A 14,746-nucleotide genomic window follows, 5' to 3' on the forward strand; every position below is an offset into this window, starting at 1 on the left:
GGGTTGGTATGCTCGCATTCGTATCTATCCATGCAACAAAATTTCATGTTAAACTTTTTTCGTCTGCATCTATGGATCATGACTCATGAGGGGCATTTTGTCAAACGAAATCTGTTTTTGACCAGAGTAATTATATGTAAAATGTTATTGGATCAAATTAACCTAATTAACTTTCAACTAATAATGATTAAATCCACATCCAAACAGAAAATAATTCTACGGTCAAAAATAAGTACATACTACAGAGAGACTTCCTAATAATAATCATAAAATTCTCTTGTCTATATTCCGGAATTCTTCTACTGTTTTATTTGGCTCAAAATTAGAATTATCGAAGCATTGCTTTTTTCTTCTTCTTTGTATAGAAAAAAATAGACTAATTCCAGAATTCTACTGTTTAATTTAAAAGAATAAATTATCGAAGTGTAGATATTTTCTTGGTATATAAAAAACAAAAACCTTTTTTTAAAAGTAATAAATAAATAAATAAAAACCTAACACCTTATTGAATTGAATAATAATAAACATCCTAAATATAGAATAATAATACACGCTTTTCTCTTTAAAAAAAAATTAATACACGTTTTTGTGACGAAAGGTAATACATCTGTATCCTGGCAACCCTGCATACAACTACGTGTATTCGTATTCAATTTCTATGAATCAAAATAATTGATAAATATAAGCATAGTTTAAATTTAAATTAGTAGTAATATATATGTAAGACAGATTGTAATTTAAATTTGAATGATCGATTATCCACCAATTTTTTTTTTAAATGATCGTGGCATCTAGTCAATTGCTTCAAACATTACATTGATATTCGAGGAATGCAACAATTAAAAATGTTAGTCATATCTAATAATTTTAAACGTTTTAAAAATCTGTTTAGTCAAGAAAAACAAAAAAAAAAGTAGTAAAAAATGTTTTTAATAAAGTGAGAGTGGAAATTATTAATCGTGTAGATTTAAAAATAGTTTTAGTTATCATGAAGAAGTAACATATATGGATAGAAAGTTAAATAGAACTGGATCGGCGTATATATTGGGCTGGACCGGTCTGGGACAATGATTGGGCTCCAATTTCTTGGTTCTCGTTCTTCTTGGGCAACTTGATTAAGTGATCTAACTTGTGGATAAAAAAAGAGAAAATAAATAAAAATAAAATTAACAATTAAATGTAAAATTAAAAAGTGTAAAAGATATAATATGCGTTTTTATTTCTCTTCCATAGAATTTTGGTGTATATAATGGCGACAATAAGGTTCAAACCTAAGTCCTTTCTCTTCCATACATTATTACTTATTAATAATTAATTTAATTTCTTAGTATAATAAATATATTAATAAAAATAAATGAATAAATAAATTATAAGAAAAAATCAACCAAATTATTTAAATTTAAAATGCAATAATTATAATTATATTAATAATACCAAACTTTCTAAATAACTAAACATTTAAAACAATATTACCCGGTCAATATCTAATGTTGTGGGGATAAAAATATGTTAAAATATTTATGAAGTGTTTACGATCTAACTCATATAAGACTTAGATTTTGTCTAGTCTACTTAGTCAAAAGGTTAAACCTAGACATTTTAAAGAATCTTTTTAGTTAGTTAAGTAATCCTAAGTAAACTTCACCTTCATCATGTACATTAATTGGAAGCGAAGAGTTTTGAATCATTAAAACTTAAAAGTTTGTGTAGATAGATCAAATATAAATAAGAAGAATCACCAAGTTACATAATGCGCGTTAAGGCGTAAGTAATTTACTATAGTTTTCTTCGTAAATGCATTTCTGACAGTTTTTCATTGGATTTTTCTTTTTCTTCTCTCTGTTTTGTCACCTTGTTTGATTGTTTCTTGGTCATGATATCCTGACTTCGTACATTTATGATATTCTTTATTGCCTGCCTTCAATCATATGTTACCGGAAGGTTCGTGACATTATGGTCCATAAACACGTATTAATCCTTAAGTTCTTTCTCTGCCACTATAAATTATAAAAGCGTGAGTGTGCCACGCTTGTGAAATTCGTGTGAAAAGCAATAGGATCCATTCAATTTCTAAAAGCTCAAAAAAGCCCCGTAGTTATTAATTACAATATCAATTATTTTGGATAAATTATAATACAACTTTGGACAAAGTTGAATTTGAACAGAAAGGAATTAAGAAAAACCGATCTACCAGAAACCTTGTCCCATAAACCCTTATTTAGTAGTTGTTTTTCTTTGACCCCCTCTCAATTGACACACTTTTTTTTCTCTTATTTATCTGTTGTTTTTCTTTGATGAATCAGGAAAGGAAAGAAGATTTGAATTCAATAATAAGTTTTGATTAGTTGATTTTTTTTAAGAGGATGTTACCAAACATTATTCAGAATGTGGGAATAAACCAAGTACATCAGCATCTATAAGAGGCTCAAACTGATAAGGAACCTCTTCAATCTACTACCTATCCTTAAAATGAAAGTTAGATCAGCAAGTTTCTCCGCAACCATGTTGCACCTTCTATTCACATATGTGAGCAAAGGTCTGTAACTATTTTGGAGGAATCAATTCACAGTCTTGTAAAATTGTTCCCATATATAAGATGATGGGTTTTTTTTTCCACGCTTGAACCAAAGCTTAACAGTCTTATTCAAGACATAAAGGCTGAAACAAAAGTTATGCTGCCAACAGTAAAGTCCATCTAAAAGCCAAACATTCTGCTACTTTTGGATCATATTCATGACGCAGAAATTTTGCTGCAGCAACCAAGACTTGACCCATATGATTCCTGTACACAACTCCTAAACCAGTACCTATATTCCTGCCTACTGAGGCATCAAAATTAGCTTTAACCTGTTGGGGAACATGTCCTTTTCAACTGTGTTCTATTGTTGCTGCAACAGATTGAAGTTGCTCATTGTGCCAACATTGAGCCTTTGCTTAAGATATGTTGTATAGACAGCTTTTGATTCTTCAAGACTAGTTGGTGTTACAATATACAGCAAGCATTAAATTTAATATATACTAAGATGATATGATAACATTATAATCATTATAGTTTTTATTTATGGTGAAAAAATTTAGTTGTTTTAAATAAATAACATCAAATTAATGTAAACTAAGTTTATTTGTGTGTAAATCCTTAATGTTTTGCATCAGTCCTTAACGTAGGACCTATTTTAAGTTTTTAAAAATTGCACCCCTACGTAGAAAGAAAACTTGTTGAAATTCTTAAATCTCATGTGATATCATAAGACCAAAAAATGAGAAAATTTAGATGTTCTTAACAGTTCTTAAAAATTGTGAGACAATTATAGGACTTATTTTAAGTTCTTAAAGAATTGCACCATCAGAAAGAAAACTCGGAGAAATTCTTAAATCTCATCTGACGTTACAGCACTAACATTATGTCAAGAGTTAGCTCATGGGTTTAAAAAATAATTAAAAAGAAAGAAAAGGTTAAGCTTTTGTGTTGTGTCTAAATGATATCAATTCAGCCTGACACAATTGAATTGCTCTCTTGAATGCAATTGCAACACAGATTGGGAATGCGACATACATAAGGTTTTAGGTAGCAGGCAAGCAGCTGTCAAAACCAGATCATTATCCATAGCCATAGGTGTGCATCCTATTGTTAATGTGACACTTTCAACCCCCTTTCCTTTTCTTCCTCGATCTAATCCCATTCCTCTAATGGTCAAAAAAATCGACATCCCTCTTAACAGATCATAGATAGCATACTTAGAACCAAGAAAACAACAAGAAATAAACGGTTTGATAGTGAAATCATTAATAAAATATTGTGATTATGAACAAGTCTCTATTCAAGACCTTGTTATTCGCCTTCAATATATGCAATAGTTTCCCTCCTAAATTAACATGATGGTCACATTCACATGAGGAAGTTTAGGACTGCTGGTCCCCCACGTGGCTCATCTCTCATCTTTAATGGGTTGGATGGAGAAATGTAGTAGAATCACCCGTAGAGAGTTAGCCAAGCCCCAACCAAACGGGACCCACTGTCCACTTCTACGTTGTTTAGATTACATGACTTTTCAGCTACTAAAAATCTTTATCCAACTGCAATGATCATGACTCAAATTATCAGGTATTGTACTTTTTTGATCCTGAATTTAACACTAAGAAAAAGAGAGTAGGCCACGGTGTTTGATCACGACGAGCAAGAGAATTAGTGAGTAGCTCCCATTTACTTTATGACAAAATAGCTTTAAAAAAAAAAACAAGACAAAAGCATTAAGTCAAGGTAGTGGTCCAGTGGGAAGGTTTTCACACTGTTATGCATTAACAGTACTGTTATGTTGTGGATATATAGGGTTGAATTGATTATGGTGAGAACTGAGAAGGGATTGAGTTCCCTAATTAGGAAGTAAAGAAGGAGCAATACAACAACAACTACCAGATTCAGGGATTCCTTGGAGTAGCATTAAAGATACAGTTCTGGATCTTCTTCACCCAAATAACAAGTCTTGTTTTCCCTCCTAGAAAAAGTAAATGGAACAAAAAGAAAAAAAAAAAACAGATTTTAAAGAGGGAAAAGGTGCATTGATGTCTTGAGAGAGAGAACTTTTGGTTGACAGAAAATGGGTCTTGATTCTCAGGCTCACAGCATGATATTCATCATTACCATATTGATATTCCTAACATTGCAAAATGCAGCAGGAAATGAAAATCAGATTGAGAAAATCTCAGGAATGGATGAGAATGACAACAAGCAAACTCCCATTGTGGAAAACTTCAGACTTTTGCTTGGACTCAACATGTTCAACACAAGAAGACCATGCTATAAGGTTGCTAACTCTGACTTTGAGTCCCTCTCACCTTCTCTGTCACCCAACACCGAAGCTGAGGCTCCGGTTCCGGCTCCGGAGCTGCATGTGCAACCTCATTCCTATCACCCACATAGGAACATGCCACTTCACAAGATTCTACAAAAAGATAGAGGCAGGGCAAAAAGAACAACACTAGTAGCTGTTGTAGTACCTGGTGGAGTTGCTACCTTAATTTGTGCACTTGGGTGTGTATGTGTTTGCAAGAAATTCAGAAATCAGAAAAGGAAACCCAATAGGACAATGCCACTCTTCAGTAAGAACGAAAGAACAGGAGGTACGTCTACGTACCAAAATCCATCAAGCAATGTGAGTTTAAACTCTGCCCCTGATCTGATTTATCTCACTTGTTTGAAACAAACTTGTGGAACACAAAATAGCAGCACTTCAAGCCATTGTTCACAACAACGCACAATTTATGAGAAGAAAGTGTTGCATCGAGAAGAATATGACAAGGTTAGCACTAGTAGTTCTTCCACAAAGGAAATTCTCTCTGTCCATGAGGATTTGGAATATGATGGTGGTGGCAAAGCTTCCTCTGGAGAGAAAACTGTTCTTCAAGGATGCCATAGCCTTTCATCAGACAGCGAAAGTTTTCATTCGTGTTTTGATACACATTCATCAATAAGTGAAACAGAAACACTGTCTCTCTCTCCTAGAAATTCAATCTCTTCAACAAATCAATTTCCTTGCTCCCCTCAGAATTCAACTACAAAGGTAAAACCAAACCAGTCACAATCACCATGCATTCCAAAACAGGAAGAGCAAAAGAAGCTTGAAACTTGTCAACCTAGCATTCCTCCCCCACCGTGTCCACCTCCATTTTTGAAAGGAAACATTAACAGTGCAATCAAAACTCCACCTTCTCCACTTCCTCAAGGTAAGGGTGGAAGTTCTCCACTGCCAAAACTCAAACCACTTCACTGGGACAAAGTAAGAGCCACGCCAGATCGAACAATGGTGTGGGATAAGCTACGAACAAGCTCATTTGAGTAAGTTTTTTCTCAAAATTTTAACAATTTAATATCTGCTCTCTATCTGCTTTAATTTCACAGTTTAAGCACATGATGAATTTCAACCAGGTTGGACGAGGTAATGATCGAGTCACTCTTTGGCTACAATTTACAAAACTCAATGAAGAACGACGAAACCAAGAGCAAAACCCCGTCTCCAAGCAAGCATGTACTTGAGCCAAAACGGTTTCAAAACATAGCAATTCTCTCGAAAGCTCTAAATACCACAGCTGAACAAATATGCGAAGCCCTGATACTAGGTAAAGGTCCTATATTATAAACATTTGCCGACATTAAAAAAAAAAAAAAAAAAACTGGAAGGAACATTCTTATTCGATGTCTGCGTTAGAAATGATAATAGTCCTCAAACTCGAAAAGATTTAGCATCACACACTCAAAATTAAATATGCAATTATAATTTATGTTCTGACCACTAATGTTTTCGCCAACACAACATGCATGCTCATTTAAACTATATATATGCTAAGCATAAAGTTAATGATAGAATTAATTAATGTTGCTAAGTCGAATATTAAATAATTGGAAAAAAAGTGCAGGGAAAGGCTTGTCTTTGGAACAACTAGAGGCACTGGTGAAAATGGTACCCACGAAGGAAGAAGAGGCTAAGCTCTTAAGCTACAAAGCAGATATCAATGAACTAGGGTCTGCTGAAAAGTTTGTGAGAGCAATGCTTAGCGTACCATTTGCCTTTCAACGAGTGGAAGCCATGCTTTACAGAGAGACTTTCGAAGATGAAGTAGTTCACCTCAGAAACTCTTTTTCAACGCTAGAGGTAGCCACTGAACAATTTAACACCCTTTGAAAGAACAATTTAACACCCTTTGAAAGCAGCTCGTTGCATAGTTTTTGTTATTGACAGAAATTTATTAAAAATCACCAAACGATGTAGTCATGTAGGTCTTACTTCCTGTTTAACAAATCCTCACTCGTGAAATTTTAACCACATATAATGTGTTATAACTTAAAAGAAGTGTGTTCGAGAAGAAATTATTGTATAATCAGTGACTGGTCTGAGTCAATTTTTATGTGAGTTTTATTAACTCTTTTCGTAAATCGAAAAACTCGTTATGTACTACATGAATTTTGATCCAGACTAAACAATAATTTCTTGTGTCAGAGAGTGTATTGCTAGAACTCTTTTTTTCATTTACCACATTGTGGTTTTTGTGACACCAGGAAGCGTGCAAGGAACTAAGGTCAAGCAGGTTCTTCTTGAAATTGCTCGAAGCAGTGCTCAAAACAGGAAATCGCATGAACGTTGGAACAATCAGGGGAGGTGCCAGAGCCTTCAAACTCGACGCCCTTCTGAAGCTAGCTGATGTTAAAGGAACAGATGGTAAAACCACCTTGCTCCATTTCTTTGTTCAGGAGATTGTTCGCTCAGAAGGAATCAAAGCTTCAGAGAGGATCATGGGGAAAACAAGTGAAAACAGAACAGAAGAAGAGAAGGAAGAAGATTATAAGAGAATAGGACTAGAACTTGTTTCTGGTCTGAGTGCCGAGTTATGCAATGTTAAGAAGACAGCTACAATTGACTTGGATGTTCTTGCAAGTTCCATCTCAAACCTATCAAGTGGAGTGGCTAACATGGAGAACCTAGTAAAGGGTCTGTTGTGTGAGGATGAAAAGAGTGAGAGCTTTGTCATTTCTATGAAGTGGTTTTTGAATTATGCAGAGAGAAAGGTACGGGACTTGCAAGGAGATGAAGGGAGAGTCATGGCTCGTGTCAAAGAAATAACTGAGTATTTTCATGGGGATGTGAGTAAAGAAGAGTCGAATCCACTTCGAATCTTTGTGATCGTGAGGGACTTTCTGGAGATGGTAGATAACGTTTGCAATGAGCTTAAAAGGTCTACGAAATCACCTCGCACCATTCGGATAGAGTAGAGAATCTCGTTGTGTGTTTAAATGTTTTCGAATCATGGTTACAATTTGATCATTTGAATGTAAACATCATGTTTAGGAATGTGCGTGTATATATGAAAATTATCAATGCACAACCCAAACAATAGCTGGCGTGGCATTAGAGAAAAAATATATATATAAGGATGATAAATGATATGATGTAATAAGAAGAGAAAAAATTGTTATGAATACATAATAAATAATAAAACTAACCATTAATATTTGTCTATGAAAAATAAGATATAATGTTAATGGAGTGTTTACTTATATATTATTTGAAAAATCATCAATGTTCATCCCAACAATAAATGATACTTAATAAGAAAAAAATAGATACAAATAAGGTGATATGATGTGATAAAAAAAGGTTTAGGAAATGTTTCTATATTATTAGTCATAACTTTTTAGTTTTTACTCATTTTTCAAAAAAATTAGTATATGTATACATATAGGTTAAATTAGTTTATTGATCCTCTAATCTATTTTTTAGGTTCGATTTAGTTTTCTAATTTTTAAAATCGATTCAATTGGATCCTATCTTGAATCAAACTGTATTAATAAAACATATTTTATGATTATTTAAAATCATTTAATAATAGATTTTAAACTATCACAAAACACATATTTAGATGAAAAAGATCATATTTAAATGACAAGACCACTTAAATTAATTTAGACATTGAAACTAAATTGAACTGATTTTAAAAATTAGGAAACCAAATTGATAAAAAAAATAAAGGACTAAATTGAATTAATTTTAAAAATTAAATGATGAAATAGAATCAAAAAAATGAAACAACTATTTAAACGTAAAAAATAAATTAGAGGAGAACAAAACTAATTTAGTCGTATAAATATATATATCAAAATGATTTAATTATATTTTTGTAATCCCTTAAATTAGGGGGAAAAATATAATCTTTCAAATAAACAATTTCAATGTTACATCAACCATAACAGTGAAAGGTAAAACAAAATCATAAACTCTCAGATTCTCAACAAGAAACATTACATGGTTTTCTGCAGGACTTCTTTTATCAATATCGTACATGATATTTTATAGTACTCAATGTTAATTATAATTAATTAATTAAGATTTATTTAGTTTGAATAATCTTTGTTTTTCTAATAATTATTAAAGCATTACCATAAAAATGTCATGAAATAGATAAAAAGAAAATAGGTGATTGTCATTTTTGAAATAATATTTTTTTAGAAACATTAAATTAATAGTATGGACCTTCTAGTTTTTATTATCAAAATAAAGAAATAAAAGTATTAAAATAAATAATATAAATATTATAAATTATTATATATAACTATAAATTTTACTACTATAACGTGAGATAATTGTGGTTATGTTCGATGTGATTTGGTTCCAGTGACACCAACCACAAATTAAATCAAATGGCATGGTTTAACCATAAACCAATTAAATTAAATTAAAAAGTATTGGTTTAGTTTGATTTTTAATTTTTAATTTGGATTATTTCGGATCTGTGTTAGATGATTTTTATTTTTAATGGAAACGCGGAAGGAGGTGTTTGATACTTGATAGGAGAAAGAAAAGTTTTTTTATGTCGGAAAATTATGAATTATAAAAATCATGTTTCATATAAACAAGAATTTGTTTGACTATAGGAAATATTTTGATAATTTTTTTAGAAATTGAAGAGTTTCATTGATATTTTTATTTGTTTTTTTAATTATTTATCATATTAATATAAAATGATATTTTTAATGTAGTAATTTTTTTAAAACTGATACTAAACATATAAGAAACTTAGATTCTTAAATGAAGATTCCCATAAAACTCAGTTTTTCCCTTACCATACGCCTAAAGGTGTGGATAACAACAATACAAAAGCAGTTGGCATTATGCAAATGGAGCGATTTTAAAAATAATTGTTAACCATCCGATTTCCTTCATCTATGCAAATGTGATTCCGTATTTAGCCAATAGGAAAAAACACCGTCGGATCCCACAAACGCAAACACACGGATTGCCAGCGTGGCAAAACATGCAGCCGTCCGATTAATCATCCAATGATGCAATCAAAGCAGCTTCAACAACATCCTCTAGGCTGTAGAATCTGAAAGCCACGGATCGCCAGCGTGGCACGATCCCAGCCGTCCGATCCGCCCCTAGAGACAACCGGGATATCTAGCATTTGTCATATCCTCGTAGTATTTATCCCACGTTCCCTCTCATTCGGCTTACACTGCTACAAAAACATTGAAAGAAATAGAAAAAGCAAAACTGGTTTCTCGCATTTCCTCCGAAACAAACCGTTTCGCTCGTTTCTCGGATCAGCAATGGAAGCCCCACCCAAAGGCGCTGCTGGAAGAAGAGGTGACAGGAAGAAGTCCGTTTCCAAATCCATCAAAGCTGGCCTCCAATTCCCCGTCAGCCGCGTCGCCAGGTACTTGAAGAAAGGCCGTTACTCTCGCCGCCTTGGCACCGGCGCTCCCATTTATCTCGCCGCCGTTCTCGAATATCTCGCCGCAGAAGTAATGATAATTTCACGATTCGATTCATCCTCTTCTCGTTAACAGTTAAATTATATCAAATTAATCAATGCTTACGGTGGAATTTTCGAAATGCAGGTGTTGGAGCTGGCCGGGAACGCTGCACGTGACAACAAGAAGAATAGGATTAACCCTAGGCACGTGTTGCTGGCGGTGAGGAATGATGATGAGCTGGGGAAACTGCTTCAAGGTGTGACTATTGCTAGCGGTGGAGTGTTGCCGAACATTAACCCGGTTTTGTTGCCTAAGAAGAGTACCACTGCGCCTTCTGAGAAGTCCTCTACTCCTAAGTCCCCCAAATCTCCTAAGAAGAAATAGAAGTTTCATTTTGTAAAGGCTTATCGTTTTTTTTTTTTTTTGGGGGGGGGGGGGGGGTAGGGGTTGGTAACATTACCATATATATATATATATAGTTCTTAGGTTAGGTGAAGTATGATGGTGTAATTTAGCGCCAGGTGTTCGCTTTTTTGCTTTTTTGGTCACCCCATCGATGGCTGAATATGATGTTAAATGTAGTGGGTTGCCAATTCGTGTATGGAAGAAGCCTTTTTCATTTACTTGCCGGTTTTATTTATTTATTATCTAACTTGCTGCGTTTGTATCCTGCTAAATTTATTGTTTAAGCCTTTAAGTGGTGGCTTACTTGCAATGTAAGGGATATGACCAATTGTCAATTGTATGGATTTCATCATTAAAAATGATTCTGGGCATTATTGTCAAATCTGATATGTCTAATATAAAGGAGTAGTTTAATGAAAATACATTTTTATCCTCACTTCTTTGTTCGACTTGTGTACTCCTATAGTTGGCAAAGTAGGGATTTTAAAAAATTTGAATTAATTTTTGTTTATTGACAAGTGTTTTTCTCATGAAATTATTTTTTGTCTTTGAGTTTCTCTCTCCATGTATCATGTGGAGCCTTTCTGCTTCTGTTATAGGATTTTGGTTGCTTCTTTCTTCCTTCTTCTATTTTTTTTCTCTTTTTTTTTTTTTATATTTGGATTATGTGGGTAGAACACAATTGACTGCAAGAAAGTTGTTATCTTTGAGGTCTCTAGTGCCTTTTTACTACTTGCAGTCTTTATTTTCTTTTTTAACTTTGTAACTTTAAATTTTCATGGGAACTTGAGATTTAGAATTTTTACTCCAAAGTTTCAATTTTTTTTAAAGAAGCGTAGAAAATGAACTGAAACAGATTCATAGGTACTTGAGATTTAACACTTTTATCCTTAAATTTCAATTTTTTTAAACAAGCACAAAAAATAAATTGTTGTTTTATTAAGTAGGGCAAACAAATGAAGTTTTAAACAAGCACAAGTCTTCTTTCTACTCTCTCTTAGTTTGTGTTATTTTTTTAGTTTTGTTTAATTATTATTTTTGTTATTATTATGTAGGCTCTAGCTGGAGATCCTTTTTTATGTTGTGATGACAAGAGTGAATGTTGATATCTCTTATGTTTGTCTAGGAGAGCTTTGGCTACAAGAAAGTCATCATCTTTGAGGTTCCTGATATCTTCTCTACTACTTGCAAGTCTTTATTTTCTATTTTGACTTTGTAACTTTCAATCTTCATATGTACTTGAGATTCAACATTTTTACCCCAAAAGTTTTAATTTTTTTAAATAACCGCTGAAACAGATTCATGGATACTTAAGATTCAATATTTTTATCCCTAAATTTCAAATTTTTTTTAAACAAACACAAAATAAATTGCTACTTTGTTGAGTGGAGCAAAAAAATGAAGTTTTAAACAAACACATGTCATCTTTCTACTCTCTCTTAGTTTGTGTTATTTTTTTGGTTTTGTTTAATTATTGTTATTATGTAGTCTCTAGCTGAAGGCCCTTTTTTATGTTGTGATGACGAATGCTAAGATTTCCTATATCTTAGAAGATGTCTAAGTGAGCCTTATGCTTCAAATATAAGTTTTGAAAAGTTTTTATCCTTTTTTGAGGTTATTCTGTACGATGATGTGTTTGGGGATGAATGAATACTTAATGTTAGGTTTTGAAGGCTTTACTCAAATGCTAAGATATTGGCTACTTGGTTCATATATTCACTTAATGTCAAGAAGTGAAGGCCACCAATATAAACGAAACTCAACGCTCAGTTTAAGCCCCGTATTTCCAGAAACATCTTCAATCAATCTACCCTTCTATAACGATCTCTAAATCAAGGTTTGCGATTAATTACCCTTTTCAATTCTCGACTCTCGATTTTTGTTCTGAAACCATATTTTGTGTTCTTTTATAGTTTTTTCATTTGTTAATCAAAAAATAAATAAAAAGGATTAGGGAAGAAAACTTGGAAATTGTTGATAACTCCCTAAAGTAGTTGTCAATGGTCTTGCCAACAGGTATGTGGTTTAGTAAGCTTTTAAAATTTTATTTTGATCTATGCGTTTGATTTTTGAGGTTGTAAGCTTCTTTCTCTAGCTTAATTTAAAGGGGTTTGAAAGGTTTGCTGCATAAGTGCGTTCATACCTATGAATATGATAATTGTGCATTTTGTTGTATTAGATTTTCCTTTGCTGGTTTTTATAAATTTTAGTTAGATTTTAATGTGGAATTTGCATGAATCATATGTTTTTGTGTTGAGGCAAAACTTAGTGATCCCCACAACTTACCTTCTAATGGGTGATATTTCTTTTCATTATGCTTATTTACTTTTTTCAAGAAGTTATTATTATCTGTCAAATATGTTTTTTCAATTACATTTACATATTAATGATCATCTTTGACAGACTTTTCAACTTTTATAAATATTAATTAATGCATATCCATTGTTATTTTTATTACATTACACCCGTGCATTGTACCTATCTTTCCAACTTTCCATACTTTGAAAATTTTGCTTATTTACTTATTTACCTATCTATTTTTTCAGTTGCATTTACATATTAATGATCATCTTTGGTAAACTTTCTAGCTTCTATAAATATTAATTAATGCATATTCATTGTTATTTTTATTACATTACATGCGTGCATTCTACCTACTTTCTCAACTTCTCATACTTTGAATAGTGAGTCCGCTTTGACATAATTTGAAAATTTATTTTTCACTTCCCAATGACTTCAACACAGTTACATCAAGCCGCTTAAAATAACCATCAAATTTACATGCATTGATATTTATTTTCATTATGCTTATTTACTTTTTTCAAGAAGTTATTATTATATGTCAAATATGTCTTTTCAGTTACATTTACATATTAATGATCATTTTTGACAAACTTTTTAGCTTTTATAAATATTAATTAATGCATATTCATGGTTATTTTTTTCATACTTTGAATAGTGAGTCCGCCTTCACATAATTTAAATAATTACTTCCCACTTTTCAATGAGTTGCAGGTGAGTTAGATCAAGCAATCTAAAATAACCGTCAAATTTACGTCCATTGATATTTCTTTTCATTATGTTTATTTACTTTTTTTTCAAGAAGTTATTATTATTTGTCAAATATGTCTTTTTAGTTACATTAATAAAAATGAGTAGTCTAGGGAGATTACGTTTTTTTACCTCACTTTATTTGATGACACCGGTTAGCTTTTTTGTTTTATGGCTTTTTGGTTTAAAATAGAAAATTATCAAAGCACAAAGGTCACGGAGGCTTTCTTGCTTACTATGCACTGGAGTGGTTTTGTCACTGTTAAATTGGAGGAGGTGTAGACCACGTGTGGTGGCGCTTGCTTAGTGTGCACTGCAGTGGTTTTGTCATAGTTAAAATGGCATTCTCTTTTTGTCCCATCTAAGATCGAAGAAACGAAAAAAAAAAAAAAGATAGCCTGTGCAAGTTATCCCCCATTGGTGGTTTTAGATATCAATCATATATGAATATTTTAAAGTTCCATCATTTGATTATTATCAATCTACACGTAACTGTCATGCAGCAAAAAAATTAAAATTATTTAACCATGTTATTTTTCTAATATATGGGAAACTAAAATCTACCTTTCATCTATCTATTTCTAACATGGTCATAGATGAACATATAGAATATCTAAGTTCCGATTCAATAGAGAAATCAAAAATCATAAACAATTGTCATTTTAACTCACTAGCGACTGAATTTTTCAATTCATTGACAACATCGGGTACATCAAATCATTCTATGAAACTTAATGTTGGATCAACCATTATGCTGTTAATAAACTTACGTTAAAGTGAAGGCCTTTGTAATGAGACTAGATTAATTGTTACCAGACTAGCCAACCATGTGATTATTCCCATAATGTCTATGTTGCACTATCAAGAGTAATGAATTAAAAGTTTTAATACATGATAAAGACAAAAAAAGCTTGACCTCTACCGCCAACATAGTTTTCAAAAACCCTGTCACTACTTTTAGAATAATTTATGGATAAAATAATGTAGTAGTATAAGAAATTTTATATGAAATTTTATTGAAAAGTTTGATTTCTTATCAACTACTTT

At 32.2% G+C, this 14,746-nt stretch overlaps 2 protein-coding genes across 2 annotated transcripts; both read left to right on the top strand.

The window, feature by feature from the left end:
* Window positions 1-4,301: 4,301 nt before the first annotated feature.
* Window positions 4,302-7,901, top strand: LOC114399344 (formin-like protein 11). The gene is made up of 4 exons (XM_028361526.1): window positions 4,302-5,833; window positions 5,924-6,114; window positions 6,412-6,647; window positions 7,052-7,901. Exons 1-4 carry the CDS (start codon window positions 4,596-4,598, stop codon window positions 7,760-7,762), a joined length of 2,376 nt encoding a protein of 791 aa, XP_028217327.1. The 5' UTR covers window positions 4,302-4,595; the 3' UTR covers window positions 7,763-7,901.
* A 1,969-nt stretch (window positions 7,902-9,870) lies between these two features.
* LOC114400506 (probable histone H2A.5) lies at window positions 9,871-10,885 on the top strand. Its single transcript, XM_028362979.1, has 2 exons — window positions 9,871-10,291; window positions 10,388-10,885. The coding sequence occupies exons 1-2, from the start codon at window positions 10,097-10,099 to the stop codon at window positions 10,625-10,627; spliced, it is 435 nt and encodes a 144-aa protein (XP_028218780.1). The 5' UTR covers window positions 9,871-10,096; the 3' UTR covers window positions 10,628-10,885.
* The last annotated feature ends 3,861 nt before the right edge of the window (window positions 10,886-14,746 follow it).

This window comes from Glycine soja, chromosome 19 (genome assembly GCF_004193775.1).
Source record: "Glycine soja cultivar W05 chromosome 19, ASM419377v2, whole genome shotgun sequence".
Lineage (NCBI taxonomy): Eukaryota > Viridiplantae > Streptophyta > Magnoliopsida > Fabales > Fabaceae > Glycine > Glycine soja.